This window comes from Heptranchias perlo, chromosome 16 (genome assembly GCF_035084215.1).
Source record: "Heptranchias perlo isolate sHepPer1 chromosome 16, sHepPer1.hap1, whole genome shotgun sequence".
Taxonomy (NCBI): Eukaryota; Metazoa; Chordata; class Chondrichthyes; order Hexanchiformes; family Hexanchidae; genus Heptranchias; species Heptranchias perlo.
The window spans coordinates 39,176,422-39,189,937 of NC_090340.1; the positions used below are offsets into that span (position 1 = coordinate 39,176,422).

The 13,516-nt window shown below is 40.5% G+C and overlaps 1 protein-coding gene across 2 annotated transcripts in view; it reads left to right on the plus strand.

Annotated features, from left to right (window-relative positions):
* The window catches only part of dpy19l3 (dpy-19 like C-mannosyltransferase 3), a 74,499-nt gene that overhangs the window by 34,750 nt on the left and 26,233 nt on the right, over window positions 1-13,516 (plus strand). For both annotated transcript variants that reach the window (XM_067997979.1, XM_067997978.1), the window contains exons 10-14: window positions 531-632; window positions 1,225-1,298; window positions 2,772-2,930; window positions 9,961-10,092; window positions 12,262-12,373. In XM_067997979.1, coding sequence (XP_067854080.1) covers window positions 531-632; window positions 1,225-1,298; window positions 2,772-2,930; window positions 9,961-10,092; window positions 12,262-12,373 — 579 coding nt within the window. The remainder of the gene's footprint in view (window positions 1-530; window positions 633-1,224; window positions 1,299-2,771; window positions 2,931-9,960; window positions 10,093-12,261; window positions 12,374-13,516) is intronic.

Consider the following 13,516-nt stretch of genomic DNA (forward strand, 5'->3'; position numbering starts at 1 on the left):
AAATTTGCATTTTAAGTGGCATCTTTGCAGTTCTACAATTGCCAAAACGCACAGAATTGAGTTTTGTATGTTGGAAAGCTCTTGAGCAGAGGGGTAAATTCTAGTGCTTGTAGCTCAAGGAAAACACTTAACCAGCAGCTTGTTAGTGGGTTCAATCCTTTCTTCAACTAGAGTGAGTGTGAGTGCGAGTGCAAGTGGAAGTAGAACGTAGGGGTTCCATGATGGGGGGCGGGGGGGAAGCCGACTAAACTCTTGGTAGAAGATTTGCTCTTTTTAAGGGGCTTTGGGTCTTCATGAGAATATGTTTTGTTCCAAAAAATGTCAATCTAATGCAATATAGAAACAAATTTACATATTTTAGAAACTCAAAATTGTTATCAAGCCACAGCGTTTTGATTTTGTTTTTCTTTCTAAAAGTGTTATATTTGTAGTCTTATTTCCAGTAAATCTTTGAATTGTCCTGCTGAGCTGATAAGAATCATTTTTATGGAAATGAAGAGTCTAATGTTGCCATTTTCTTTTTTTTGTAGAGGAATTTAAAATCTGGCAGTTTTACTGTAAGAGTTGTGAAACTGTTGCTTCATCTAACTGTGGTATTCAGCTTAACAGTCCTAACAAATAATACAAGTAAGGTATGTAAATAAAGTTATTGAAAGTCGTCTTTGTGAAACTTTGAGGAAACTCTCCAAAATGAGTTGGCTGCAGATGAATGTAATGAGACTGTAATGTTTTTTGATAATGTGAAATAATGTGTGTCTTGTTCTAGTTAATTGTGATCTATTAGGGACCATAAATAAGAGCATCTGGCCTCATCAGTGGGTTCATTATATATGTTTGCTGAAGAAACTTTTGATAGGTAACACATTCACAAACATCAAAACTGTTTATTTGAATATATTTGCAGTGACGAACACATGTTGCCAGGAGCTAATAATTTTCTTGTGCAAAATGAATTTCTAACAATCAGTAACATGTTCTACGAATTCACAATTTCAAAAGCAAACTTTGGCTAACACAAATATTGGGTTGAGTTATTTTCATTATTCTTTCCCTTTTAATTCTTAAGGGCTTCTCTCACACATTACTTATTTATATCCCATGAGATCTTGGACAGTAACTCATGAATGAGTAACTTCTGACAGAAACAATATTGAAGGAAACAATTTAATGGTAGAACCATAAATTGCTTTTGTGATCCCATCATTGTGTTCCCTTTTGTTGCAGAGAATTCTAGGACTAGAATCCGATGAACATATTTTTAAATTCCTTAAGGCAAAGTTCGGATTCGGGTCAACAAGGTAAAATTTTAGTTATTTTATATCACAAAATCAAGTAACTTGCAAGAAATATCAGTCCATAGAGTTTTTCAGTGCATTGCACTGCATGGGCTGTACAAATACTGGCTGAAAATGACTTGAGTTATGATGCCGCCCAGCCCCGTCCCCTCAGAACTGAGTGAGTGTGATCTGCTACATGTCTACATAAATATTTGTTTAAAGTGTTGATGCAAAATATTTATACAGGACATGTTGTGGCAAGATCTGAGATTGTTGAGATGTAAGGAGAGATGAATCCAAATGGTGAAGTAATTCTTTCTGTTTAATTGCTGTTTTATTCCTTTTATAGAATCATAGCATTTACATCACAGAAGGAGACCGTTCAGCCTTTGTGCCTGTACTACTGCTAGCTCTTCAACTGGAGCTGTCTAATCCCATTTCACTGGCTTTTCCCTGTTTCTTTTTATATTCTTCCTTTTCAAACACTTATCCAAGTCCTTTTTAAATGATAAATTATAAAGTGGTCTTAATAGCCACTTGTTGTAATGTGTTCTTTGTTGCAATAACCCTCAATGTGAAAACAGTTCTTTTAACTTCCTTCTTTGTTCTTCTTGTGATAATCATAAGTTTATATTCCCTTGTTACCAATTTTCCAGTCATGGAAATGATCTTTTACTGCCCTCAAATCTTTCATAATTTTAAAAATCTCTATTAGATCCCCCTTTAGCCTTCTCTGTTACATTGTGTAAAAAAAATAATAATTTTCAGCCTTTTATTCATAACTATAACCTCTTAGTCCTGGTATCATTCTAGTGCCCTTTGCATGCCTCTAATATCCTTCCTATAATGGGATGCTCTTAACTGCACGAAATACTCCAACTGTAGTCTAATCAATGTCTTATACAAACTTAACATTACTTCCTTGCTTTTATATTCAATACTGCTATGTATGAAACACTCTGCATTTATGAAATGAATTTATCATGATTGGCTCTTCAGAATTTTGGGTTCCTTTCATATGATCACTCCAGTATTATGATTAAACTCTTCTGTAAAAACAATTTGTTTTTTTGGAATTAAAGTGGCCCCTGGCACAATTAATTTGGCAGATCAGCTTATATTTTTATTCTAGTTGTAAAGTATTGTCTTTCCCAAATAAAGACTCATGATGGCTGTTGAAGTGAAACTAAAAACTGTTACAGGCATTGTCTGTCGAGATGAATCCGCAAAGTACTAATGTGCATGTGGAAGAAGGGTTTGATGTGGAAGTTCTAATTCAGAATGATATATATTGAGATCTAACTCTCAAATCCACTGAATCTAGTAGTGCAGAATTATTAATAATAACTAGCAATTATGTAAGATTAAAGTAACTAATCCAGCATGCATAAAATGGTGCCAGATTGAGATTTTCAACTCCTTATGTATGCACAATTGCAAATACATTTAGTAGAAGCGTGATCCATTTTTTTTTCTCTTTCTCTTCATTTTTAGGGATTTTGATGCTAAGTTGTACCTGTGTGAAGAAGCCTTTGGCCTACTGCCTTATGATACTTTCCAAAGACTTTCGCACACATTGATTTTACCTTCGTATCTTTTAGTTCTGGTCATCATGGTGATCATTGCTGTGGCTGTTGCTATTCAGAATCTCAGGTATGTGTAGTTATGGCAATATTTGTTAGATGTCATCTCAGTATTATCCTTTATTATTGGATCAGACACTATTGGTACCTATTTGCTGACACATTATATTGTAGGGATGATTATTTTTCAACTAGATTAGCAGTAACCAGGAGTTGATAGATTTGATTCATTTTCAGTTTTGTTTTGAGCAAGTGTAACATCAGAAGTTAACAGCAATTTAGACCAAATTACATAGCAAAACAAATTATCTGCTCCCAAGTATTTTGACCGCTTATTGGTTGTGCTTTGTGCCTGAGGTCACTTAATTTGTATACAAAATGAAAGCTAAATTCTTCTAAAAGTCTAAAAAATTTTAAGCATCAGGTACAGTCACACGATCATTAAAGTCATTTTTATTGCCAATTTAAAAACCCACGGTGGCCTCATAAATGTCGAGTGCAGATGATGGAGCGAGGTGGGAACAGAGTGAGATTAAGGGCTTCTAAAATGGAAATTTGGTGAGAGTGGGAATTAGGTGCAGAGAGTGAAGGAGGTGCTAAGTAAACCAGCTGGTATAATCCATAAGTAATAAAAACTTTAAAATAGAACAATCTAACTAAACCTAAAAAGAAAACTATCTAAATCTAAAAATATCAGCAGAGGAGGGGACAGTGATATTTTGCTCCTACAAGATATGGGAGTTTCAAGCACCAGTTGTTGACTCAGGAAAATACCTCTGGAAACTGTCACCAGCGCACATTGCTCAAACTCAAAATTTCAGAACTTAAGAGACGGAGTCAGTCTAACATATCAGGGAGGGAGAGCAATTTTCTGAGCGAGAATTTGAGAGGGTATTTTTACAGATGTGAGATGGGGAGTAAAGATTGGTGACTACCTGGGGGACGTGGGAAGGCCTGGTTAGGATAGGAGTGCCCAGAGCAAACAGGTTTGAGGCTCTAGCTTTCTGTAGGGAAAATGAGGATTCTGAGTAAGGCCGTCAAATAAATATCAATGGCACCAACAAACAGATGGCTCAAGAATGGGGGAGATTAGCAACACAGCTAGAAATGCGACAGTGAAAGGGGATTCAACAGTTAGAAAGCCTCACGTGATGCTTCCCAGGAGCTAGTTTAAGGAGCATAGAGCATAGACTGGAAAAGATTGTGCAAAGGGGAAGGAGAGCAATCAGTTGTTATGGTCAATGTGAGAGCCAATGATGTAGATAATGAAAGACCCGAATTCCTGCAAGGTGAATTTAAGAGATTAGGAAACAAATTTAGGAACAGGATTTCACAGGAGGAGTACTTTCCCAGTCATGCACTAAAATGGGGAATAGAGCTGAGCTGACATCGTACTCAGCTCGACCAATTGGAATAACAGCTCTAGGCCAGCAGAAGAAAGCAAGCCCAACCGACAACGAGTAGCTCGAACAGGGCACAGCATAGCAAAGAGCAAGCAGCATCCAACCATGTACTGGATGGAGCAGGGGCAGTTCTGGCACGTTTCATGCCAGTTAACATTCTCAACAAGCACTCTGATGAAGTCAAATTACTGTTCGCAACTGTTGGTCAAAAACCTACAAGCTGCTCTTAGATATGCTGTGTCTGATAAATTCATGCCAGCATTCCAAACTTTGGTGGAAGAGAAAGACTACAAAGTTTTACACTAAATGATGGTAGATGTTTACGTAAATATATATGTGAAGTACATTTACCTGTATTGTGTGTAAGACGTTTTCTACGAAACTTAGTGGTTAAAACAGTGTAGCCGTAGCCACATTTGTGGCTAGTCAGCAATTTCTGTTAAACAACACTGGTCTAGAATGAGCCATGGATACAAGATTAAATGTAAGAGATTTAGAACAGAGAGCAAGAGAAACTTCTTTACACAAAGGGTTGTGAGGCTGTGGATCTCACTTCCAGGGTTGAGGCAGAAACTATGTCAACATTCAAGATTAGACCGGATAAAAGGATTAGAGAAAACTGGTTGAATGGATATGGAAACAGGGCAGGTAAATTCAAGGTTTTTAAAAATTTAATGAGGTGAAAAGCAATTATTACTGATTTACCAACCCCTAACAATGCGGGAATTTATGTTTAAAATCAGTAAAAATCAGCTTAATGATCCTTAGAATAGCACAGCTAGGAAAGCTCCTTCCAATTGTCCGGAACCTCAGAAGAGCAACCCCAATGAACCCATGTGATGTTTTCATTTTCCAGTCTCTCATTTTTGTGGTCTTCCTGAGCAAGATTGACAATTAATACCAGTTTTGTGCTGATAGTCCAATAGGAACTTTGTTGAGACTGCCCAAACTTCTTCATGCTAGTAAAGGGAGACTTAATGTATCCTCTCTATACTGAATTATAGTGGTGATACTTACAGTAATAACAGATTATTAAAATGAAATTGATCTGAATGATGGAAACTTTTGTTGGTAATTGGTAGTTGCACATGGGTACACTATTACAAAGCTGTTTGGACTGATAATTTAGTTTTAAAAATAACTGCCTTCATCCATATGCGTTTAATCCCTGATTGAAATGAGCAGTTTACACACTTAGTGAGTTTGGTCAGTTCATGGGTAGGCTGCTGATGGAATGTACTTGCTGAAGTGGAATGCCTCCCCTTAGGAACAAAAGGTTGGAATCATAGGTTACAGCACGGAAGGAAGCCATTCGGCCCATCGAGTTCGCGCCAGCTCTATTCAAGAGCAATCCAGCTAGTCCCGCTCCCCTGCCCTATCCCCGTAGCCCTGCAGATTTTTTCCTTTCAAGCATTTATCCAGTTCCCCATGATTGAATCTGCCTCCACCACCCCCTCTGACAGTGCATTCCAGATCCTAACCACTCACTGTGTAAAAAAGTTTTTCCTCATGTCACCTTTGCTTCTTTTGCCAATCTCCCTAAATCTGTGTCCTCTGGTTCTTGATCCTTCCACCAATGGGAACAGTTTCTCTCTATCTACTCTGTCTAGACCCTTCATGATTTTGAATACCTCTATCAAATCTCCTCGCAACCTTCTCTGTTCTCTGTTCCAAGGAGAACAATCCCAGCTTCACCAGTCTATCCATGTAACTAAAGTCCCTCATCCCTGGAATCATTCCAGTATCTGTTCTGCACCCTTTCTAAGGCCTTCATATCTTTCCTAAAGTGTGGTGCCCAGAACTGGACACAATACTCCAGTTGTGGCCGAACCAGTGTTTTATAAAGGTTCAGCATGACTTCCATACCTTTGTACTCTATGGGCCCGATTTTAGCACCCACTATCGGGTGCGTTCTCGGCGGGGGGGGGGCCCCCGAAAATCGCGAAATCCCGGAGCGGGACCGGATCGCGCCTCGATCCCACCCACTTCCGGGTTCCGCGCTGACGTGCGGGGGTGCGTGCGCAGCCCCCGCTGGTGGGAATCCCGCAGGCAATTAAAGCCAGCGGGATGCCACTTGAGTGTATTTACTTTGCTTGTCCAGGTCATTAACTGACCTGATTAAGGGACTGTGTGTGATTTTGGATAAACATGGGACTGTTTCACACACTGGGGGAAACACTCCCAGTTGAAATGGACGTGTTGCAGCCGTCAGCCTGTGGCAGCTGCAAAGGTCCATTTGACAGATGGGTGGGGGGGGGAGACCCTCAGCCATTGCAGGAGGCCGCTCTGTCACTTGGGACAAAGTTTGGCCTCCACCACCCTCCTCCTGATGGTCGAAGTCACCAACCTGCACACTTACCCCGGGGTCCAGAGACATGTACCTACCTTGCGGACCCCTTCAGATGTACTTCTTGTGGATGGGGGCCGCCGTAGCTGCAGTCATGACCTCCTCGGAGGGCGAACAGCATCACCAGCCTCGCCATCCACGCCGTCCACCTCTGACACGTGGCGCTCCACAACAGAGTGCTGTGACACATCCACCTGTACAGCAGGAGGGAGGGCTACCGCAGAGAGAGATGTGTCGCAGAGGGCACTACCCTCGCCACACGTTCCACAGACCGAGGCTCAGCCTCCTGGTCCTCTCTGAGCAGCAGTGCACACGGAGGCTCAGAGTCAGTCGACATGTAGCCATGGACATCTGCAGCCTCTTTCATGCCGAGCTGCTCCTGGCTGGCCCGTGCACCATCTTCCTACCTGTCGCTGTCAAAGTCACCACTGCCCTCCCGAACGTCTGCTCCATAGCCTTCCAGGCTGCAACCGGGGACATCCCCGATGTCTCTCAGTCGTCTGCGCAGAAGAGCCCTGCAAATACACCTACACCCACTCTGCAGTGACACACTGGGTGGCATCAGTGGTGGGTCCTCATAGGGATACCCAGGAGCGGGCATTATTGCACAAACCGGACAGGATTCGCGAAGACATGGCAGTAGTGGTGCCAATATAATGTGTGATGTGAGTTGTTCTTTAATTCAATAGAAGTAAGAACCATGACAAACCCTCAAATACCCTTGTGCATCCCCTTCATGCTCACGACACGTTTGCCTTACGCTGCCTACTGCACATATGTGATGCATGCCCTGTGGCTGCAGCACAGGTGGTGGCAGGTTGAGTGAGGCTGGCCGTGAGAGAGATGCACGAGAGGGTGAGTATGGGATAGAGCCATGAGATTGTATGAGGATTGGGTTGCGTGGTAGTGGCGGGGTGAGTAGCCTTCCCCCTGGGCTGCTCCATGCTGTAATTTTTGCTGTTTGTGGCAGCATCTGTCAGTGGAGGACTGCCCCTTTAAATAGAGCGCCTCCAGCTGACAGATCTTACTGCGCATGCGCAGCCCGCCCGACGCGCAGATTAGCATCGGGGAACCCGGAGGAGCAGGTAAGTGAATCCAATTAGTGGGTTGCCTGCTACGATCGCGCGGCCAACCCACTAATTTCACCGGGCGCGTTGCTGGCCTACCCGCCGAGAACCCGCACCCCTGGTAAAATCGGGCCCTATGCCTCTATTTATAAAGTCCAGGATCCCGTATGCTTTTTTAACCGCTTTCTCAACTTGCCCTGCCACCTTCAATGATTTGTAAACATATACCCCCAGATCTCTCTGTTCCTGTACCCCTTTCAGAATTGTGCCCTCTAGTTTATATTGCCTCTCCTCATTCTTCCTACCGAAATGTATCACTTTGCACTTTTCTGGTTTAAATTTCATCTGCCATGTGTCCGCCCATGCCACCAGCCTGTCTATATCCACTTGAAGTCTATCACTGTCCTCCTCACTGTTTACTACCCTTCTAAGTTTTGTGTCATCTGCAAATTTTGAAATTGTGCCCTGTACACCCAAGTCCAAGTCATTAATATACATCAAGAAAAGCAGTGGTCCCAGCACCGACCCTGGGGGAACGCCACTGTACACCTCCCTCCAGTCCAAAAAACAACCGTTCACCACTACTCTCTGTTTCCTGTCACTTAGCCAATTCTGTATTCATGTTGCAACTGCCTCCTTTATTCCATGGGCAATCTTGATGATAAGCCGACCATGCGGTAATTTATTAAACGCCTTTTGAAAGTCCATATACGCCACATCAACTGCATTGCTCTCATCTACCCTCTCTGTTACCTCACCAAAAAACTCTATCAGGTTAGTTAAACACGATTTGCCTTTAACAAATCCGTGCTGGCTCTCCCTAATCAATCCACACTCATCCAAGTGACTATTAATTCTGTCCCGGATTATCGTTTCTAAAAGTTTCCCCACCACTGAGGTTAAACTGACTGGCCTACAGTTGCTGGGTTTATCCTTGCACCCTTTTTTGAACAAGGGTGTAACATTTGCAATTCTCCAGTCCTCTGGCACCACCCCCGTATCTACGGATGTTTGGAAGATTATGGCCAGTACTTCTGCAATTTCCACCCTTACTTCCCTCAGCAACCTAGCATGCATCCCATCCGGACTGGGTGACTTATCTACTTCAAGTATAGCTAGCCTTTCTAGTACCTCTTTTTTATCAATTTTTAGCCCATCTAGTATCTCAACTATATCTTTCTTTACTGAGACTCTGGCAGCATCTTCTTCCTTGGTGAAGACAGATGCAAAGATTGGTGGCATTGTGAGCAATGTAGATGAAAACATAAAATTACAAAGCGATATTGATAGATTAGGTGAATGGGCAAAACTGTGGCAAATGGAATTCAATGTAGACAAATGTGAGGTCATCCACTTTGGATCAAAGAAGGATAGAACAGGGTACTTTCTAAATGGTAAAAAGTTAAAAACAGTGGATGTCCGAAGGGACTTAGGGGTACAGGTATATAGATCATTGAAGTGTCATGAACAGGTGCAAAAAATAATCAATAAGGCTAATGGAATGCTGGCCTTTATATCTAGAGGACTGGAGTACAAGGGGGCAGAAGTTATACTGCAGCTATACAAAACCCTGGTTAGACCGCACCTGGAGTACTGTGAGCAGTTCTGGGCACCGCACCTTCGGAAGGACATATTAGCCTTGGAGGGAGTGCAACGTAGGTTTACTAGAATGATACCCGGACTTCAAGGGTTAAGTTACGAGGAGAGATTACACAAATTGGGGCTGTATTCTCTAGAGTTTAGAAGGTTAAGGGGTGATCTGATCGAAGTTTATAAGATATTAAGGGGAACGGATAGGGTGGATAGAGAGAAACTATTTCCGCTGGTTGGGGATTCTAGGAGTAGGGGGCAATGTGCTCACCTACTTTCTTATCAAATGTCGGAGCAGGCACGAGGGGCTGAATGGCCTACTCCTGTTCCTATGTTCCTAAGTTTGGGTAGTCTCAACCAAGTTCCTATTGGGCAACGGACTGCCAGCATAAAACTGGTACTAATTGTCAATCTTGCTCAGGAAGGCCACAAAAATAATAGTCAACCCCAGTCCATCACCGGCATCTCCACATCACAAAAATAATACATTGTGTTCTACTACCCTTGTACTTTATCCTTTCTGAAACTTGCAAAACAGCACAAACTTTTTTGGTATCTTTTCTAAAGGTATTGAGGTTGGATGTCAATGAAGTAGCAATACTTCAACATTTTCAGACAGTGTCCTTGTAAGCAGAATGCTTATTCATCGCAAAACAGTTTGATTCCTATTTATAACTGTAATATTCTCCCTAGCTGCAGTAGCTGTTCAACTCTATTCCAGAGCACATCCATTAAAGAAGAGAACATGATAATGCTGAGACCAGACATGGCTTACAATCTAATACACAACGTTTTATTTGGTCTGCTGGCTTTAAGTACAATGAGGTATTGTAACCTGTCGCATTAACCCAAATGCATTATAGGCTTTATTTATTTTTTCTGACGGTTAATAGGGTGGTAACTAGACGATATTAGAACATTAACTGGAATAAAAATTGTAAAACCATTAATTTCAGTGGCCTAATACATAAGTACAGTCAGATACATTTATAAATGAGTTAGATGACAATAAAAGTAGTTTCCAAATTCATTTTTAACATCCCAAATTCTGTAATCTTGGTGGTAAATTAGTCAATTTTAATGAATATGTTCGTATGTAGATTCTGGATATATATACAAGATGTTAAGATTAATGTGTGATCACTAGATAGATGCACTCGCCCTCCACACCTGTCACCAAATCTGGACATTAGTTTGTCAGTGCTTCAAGCTGACTCCACCCAATCTATAAGTCAACTTCATCCCACCATGGGACCTCTGACTTTAACTTTAGACACTCTCTTATTGTCTCCTCTCTGTCCTCCGTTTACAACCAAGACATTTCTATCCTAATCTTTGTCATGCCTATGTAACCTGAATTTCACCTGTGTCCATTTGTGTGCATGTTTTGACTGCCGATCCGGGCCCGAGCCCATTAATTCTATCTCTTCTTCTTTCTCTTCTCTTTACCCCTCTTGGACCTGGACGAGCCACAATTTCCTCCAGTTAAACATTTGGAAGACCAAAGCCATTGTCTTTGGCCCCTGCATAAACTCCATTCCCTCACCACCAATTCCATCCCCTTCCCTGGCCACCGTCTCAAGCTGAACCAGACTATTCGCAATCTCGGCGTCCTATTTGACCCTGAGCTGAGCTTACAACCCCCTATCCTCTCCATCACAAAGATCGTCTACTTCCACCTTCGTAACGTCGCCCAACTCAGCCCATCTGCTGCTGAAACCCTCATCAACGTTTTTGTTACTTCCAGCCTCGACTATCCCAATGTTGTCCTGGCCAGCCTCCCATCTTCCACTCTCCATAAACTTGAGCTCATCCAAAACTCTGCTGTCCATGGCCTAACCTGCACCAAGTCCTATTCACCCATCATCCCTGTGATTGCTGACCTACATTGGGTCCTGGTCCACCAACACCTCTTTTAAAATTCTCATTCTAGTGTTCAAATCCCTTCATGGCCCCACACCTGTAACCTTCTTCAGCCCTACAACTCTCCAAGTTCCTCTAATTCTGGCCTCTTGTGCATCCCCCACCGTTGGCGGCCGTGCCTTTAGTCGTCTAGGCCCTAAGCCTCTTTGCTTCTCCCCCTCTCTTCTCCATTAAGACATTCCTGAAAACTTACCTCTTTGACCAAGCTTTTAGTCACCCGTCCTAATATCTCCTTCTTTAGCTCCGTGTCAATTTTTTTCTGATTATGCTCTTGTGAAGTGCCTTGGGACATTTTACTATGTTAAAGGTGCTATATAAATGCAAGCTGTTGTTGTTGTAATAGTTAGTTATATTTAAGCCAGATGGTTTCAGTGAACTAAATGGTCCTACATTATGAGTTAATGCATCTTATATATATTAAAGTTGTTAGACAGTGTCAGATTGGCATTCTTTTCTGTTAAATCAGCAGCCTAACAATAAGGTTTATAATTTTACTTTAACTAGTACACCTACAAGGTAATGTGCTTCTCATTTTTAAAAGTTTCAATTTTAGCAATATTGGAATGACTCCTTCATTTTGTAAGTGAAATAATATAAAAGATGCCCATTACAAACATACTTAAATTCTATCTTTCTGCAACATGATTCCAAATTCACTAAAAGGTACTACTTGAAAATGTATATTTTCCTTCTCCATTTTTTTTATTTCATTAGATATTTTAGGACCACTGAGATCTTTGCCACTACATTTTCCCTGTGATATTTACTGTTTAGATGTTATTTTTAACCCTAAAATGTAAATATTATGTCATCTGAAATATAAATCCCAGTTGTACAATGTGTTTTCAAAACTTCCAGATAAAATTCCACTATCAAAACTTTGGTAACTTGAACACAGATTGTACAATTGAAAACCATTTCTCCAACTTTCAAATTTTATCAATGGGGGCAATCTGTTTAAATATACCCTCTATTCTATAATGAAAAGTTAATGGTTTAGAAAGACTTTTTAGATCTACATTGCACTGATTTATCACAGTTCTTTTTAAGTTCAGTTTTTTTTTGTTACAGGATGAAATACCTGTGGACATCCCATATGTGTGTCTTTGCATCAGCAGCAATTTGCAGCAATCATTTGTGGAGTCTGAGTCTCAAAGCAATTCGTCTGTATTCTCCTCAGTGGGTTAGTGCCATCTGCACACACTGTGCTCCACTACTTTTGAATTAGAAGTTCAAGTTTATGTCTAACGTAGTTTGTTTAACAAAATGTCCTATAGTGTCTTGAATGCTTATACTCATTGTTCTCCTTAATGAAGATATATGTACTTGGTTTTTAAGAGTTATGTCTAGATTTTCTTATTGAGGTAAAGTCACTTTTTGCACAGTTTGTTCCACTCTATGTCATTTTTTTTCTGCATAAGTGAGATGTCATCAGTTGTGTTTTCATCATAGTGTAGAATGACACATGTTGCATATTTATTTTCTTAAAATACAAGTTAAATAATTGTTTTCTGATATCTTATCCACTAGCATTTCTAATTATTAAACATACACATACTGCATTAGTTCATATTTTTAATTACTACAAAGACTTGCCCACTATTTTAATATGTCAGGCCAGAGCATTTTATGGTCACTTATTTAGACCTCCTTTGTTGCTTATGCTTAGGAATTGAAAGTGATCTCATTAATAACATTTTCATTTCTTGCATGACATCAATTTTATTATTTAACTGAGAATGTAATTAAGTGCAGACTTTACATAGGAACTGTAACTCTGTCATTATGTAATTTACCCAGAATCAGTAGCAGCAAAAAGATGCTGTGGTAACAGTGACAGTCTCAATATATGGCCAAAGCACACTATTTCCAACGGTGAAATATAAGTTTCAGTAGCTGAGAAACACTCCCAGTATAAAAAAGGTGATATAATGCAAGGGATAACTTCACCATTGAGGTTTTAATTGGTTAAGTATTGTATGAATGTATTGTGTAGTCAACACATGGAGTTTATAAGTTTTTTTAAAATTCTCAAGATTAATTTAAATTATTTAGATTGTTAGCTTAAAGTTGTAAAGTACATGCTTTATTATGATTCTAATTATTTGAATTTAAATAGTATTTACAACTTGCCACTAGGTGTCAGTGCTATGGTAGATAATCTTGCTTTTACAAAGGAGAGTGTACTATCTTTTGCACCCAAGACATAATGCTGTATTTCAAATAATGAGTTGTTACACACCCTTTCCAGCTTATTCTTGTACATAACATGATCTATTTATCAGGACTGCAATTTTATTATACTTTTCCAAATACAAGCATTAGC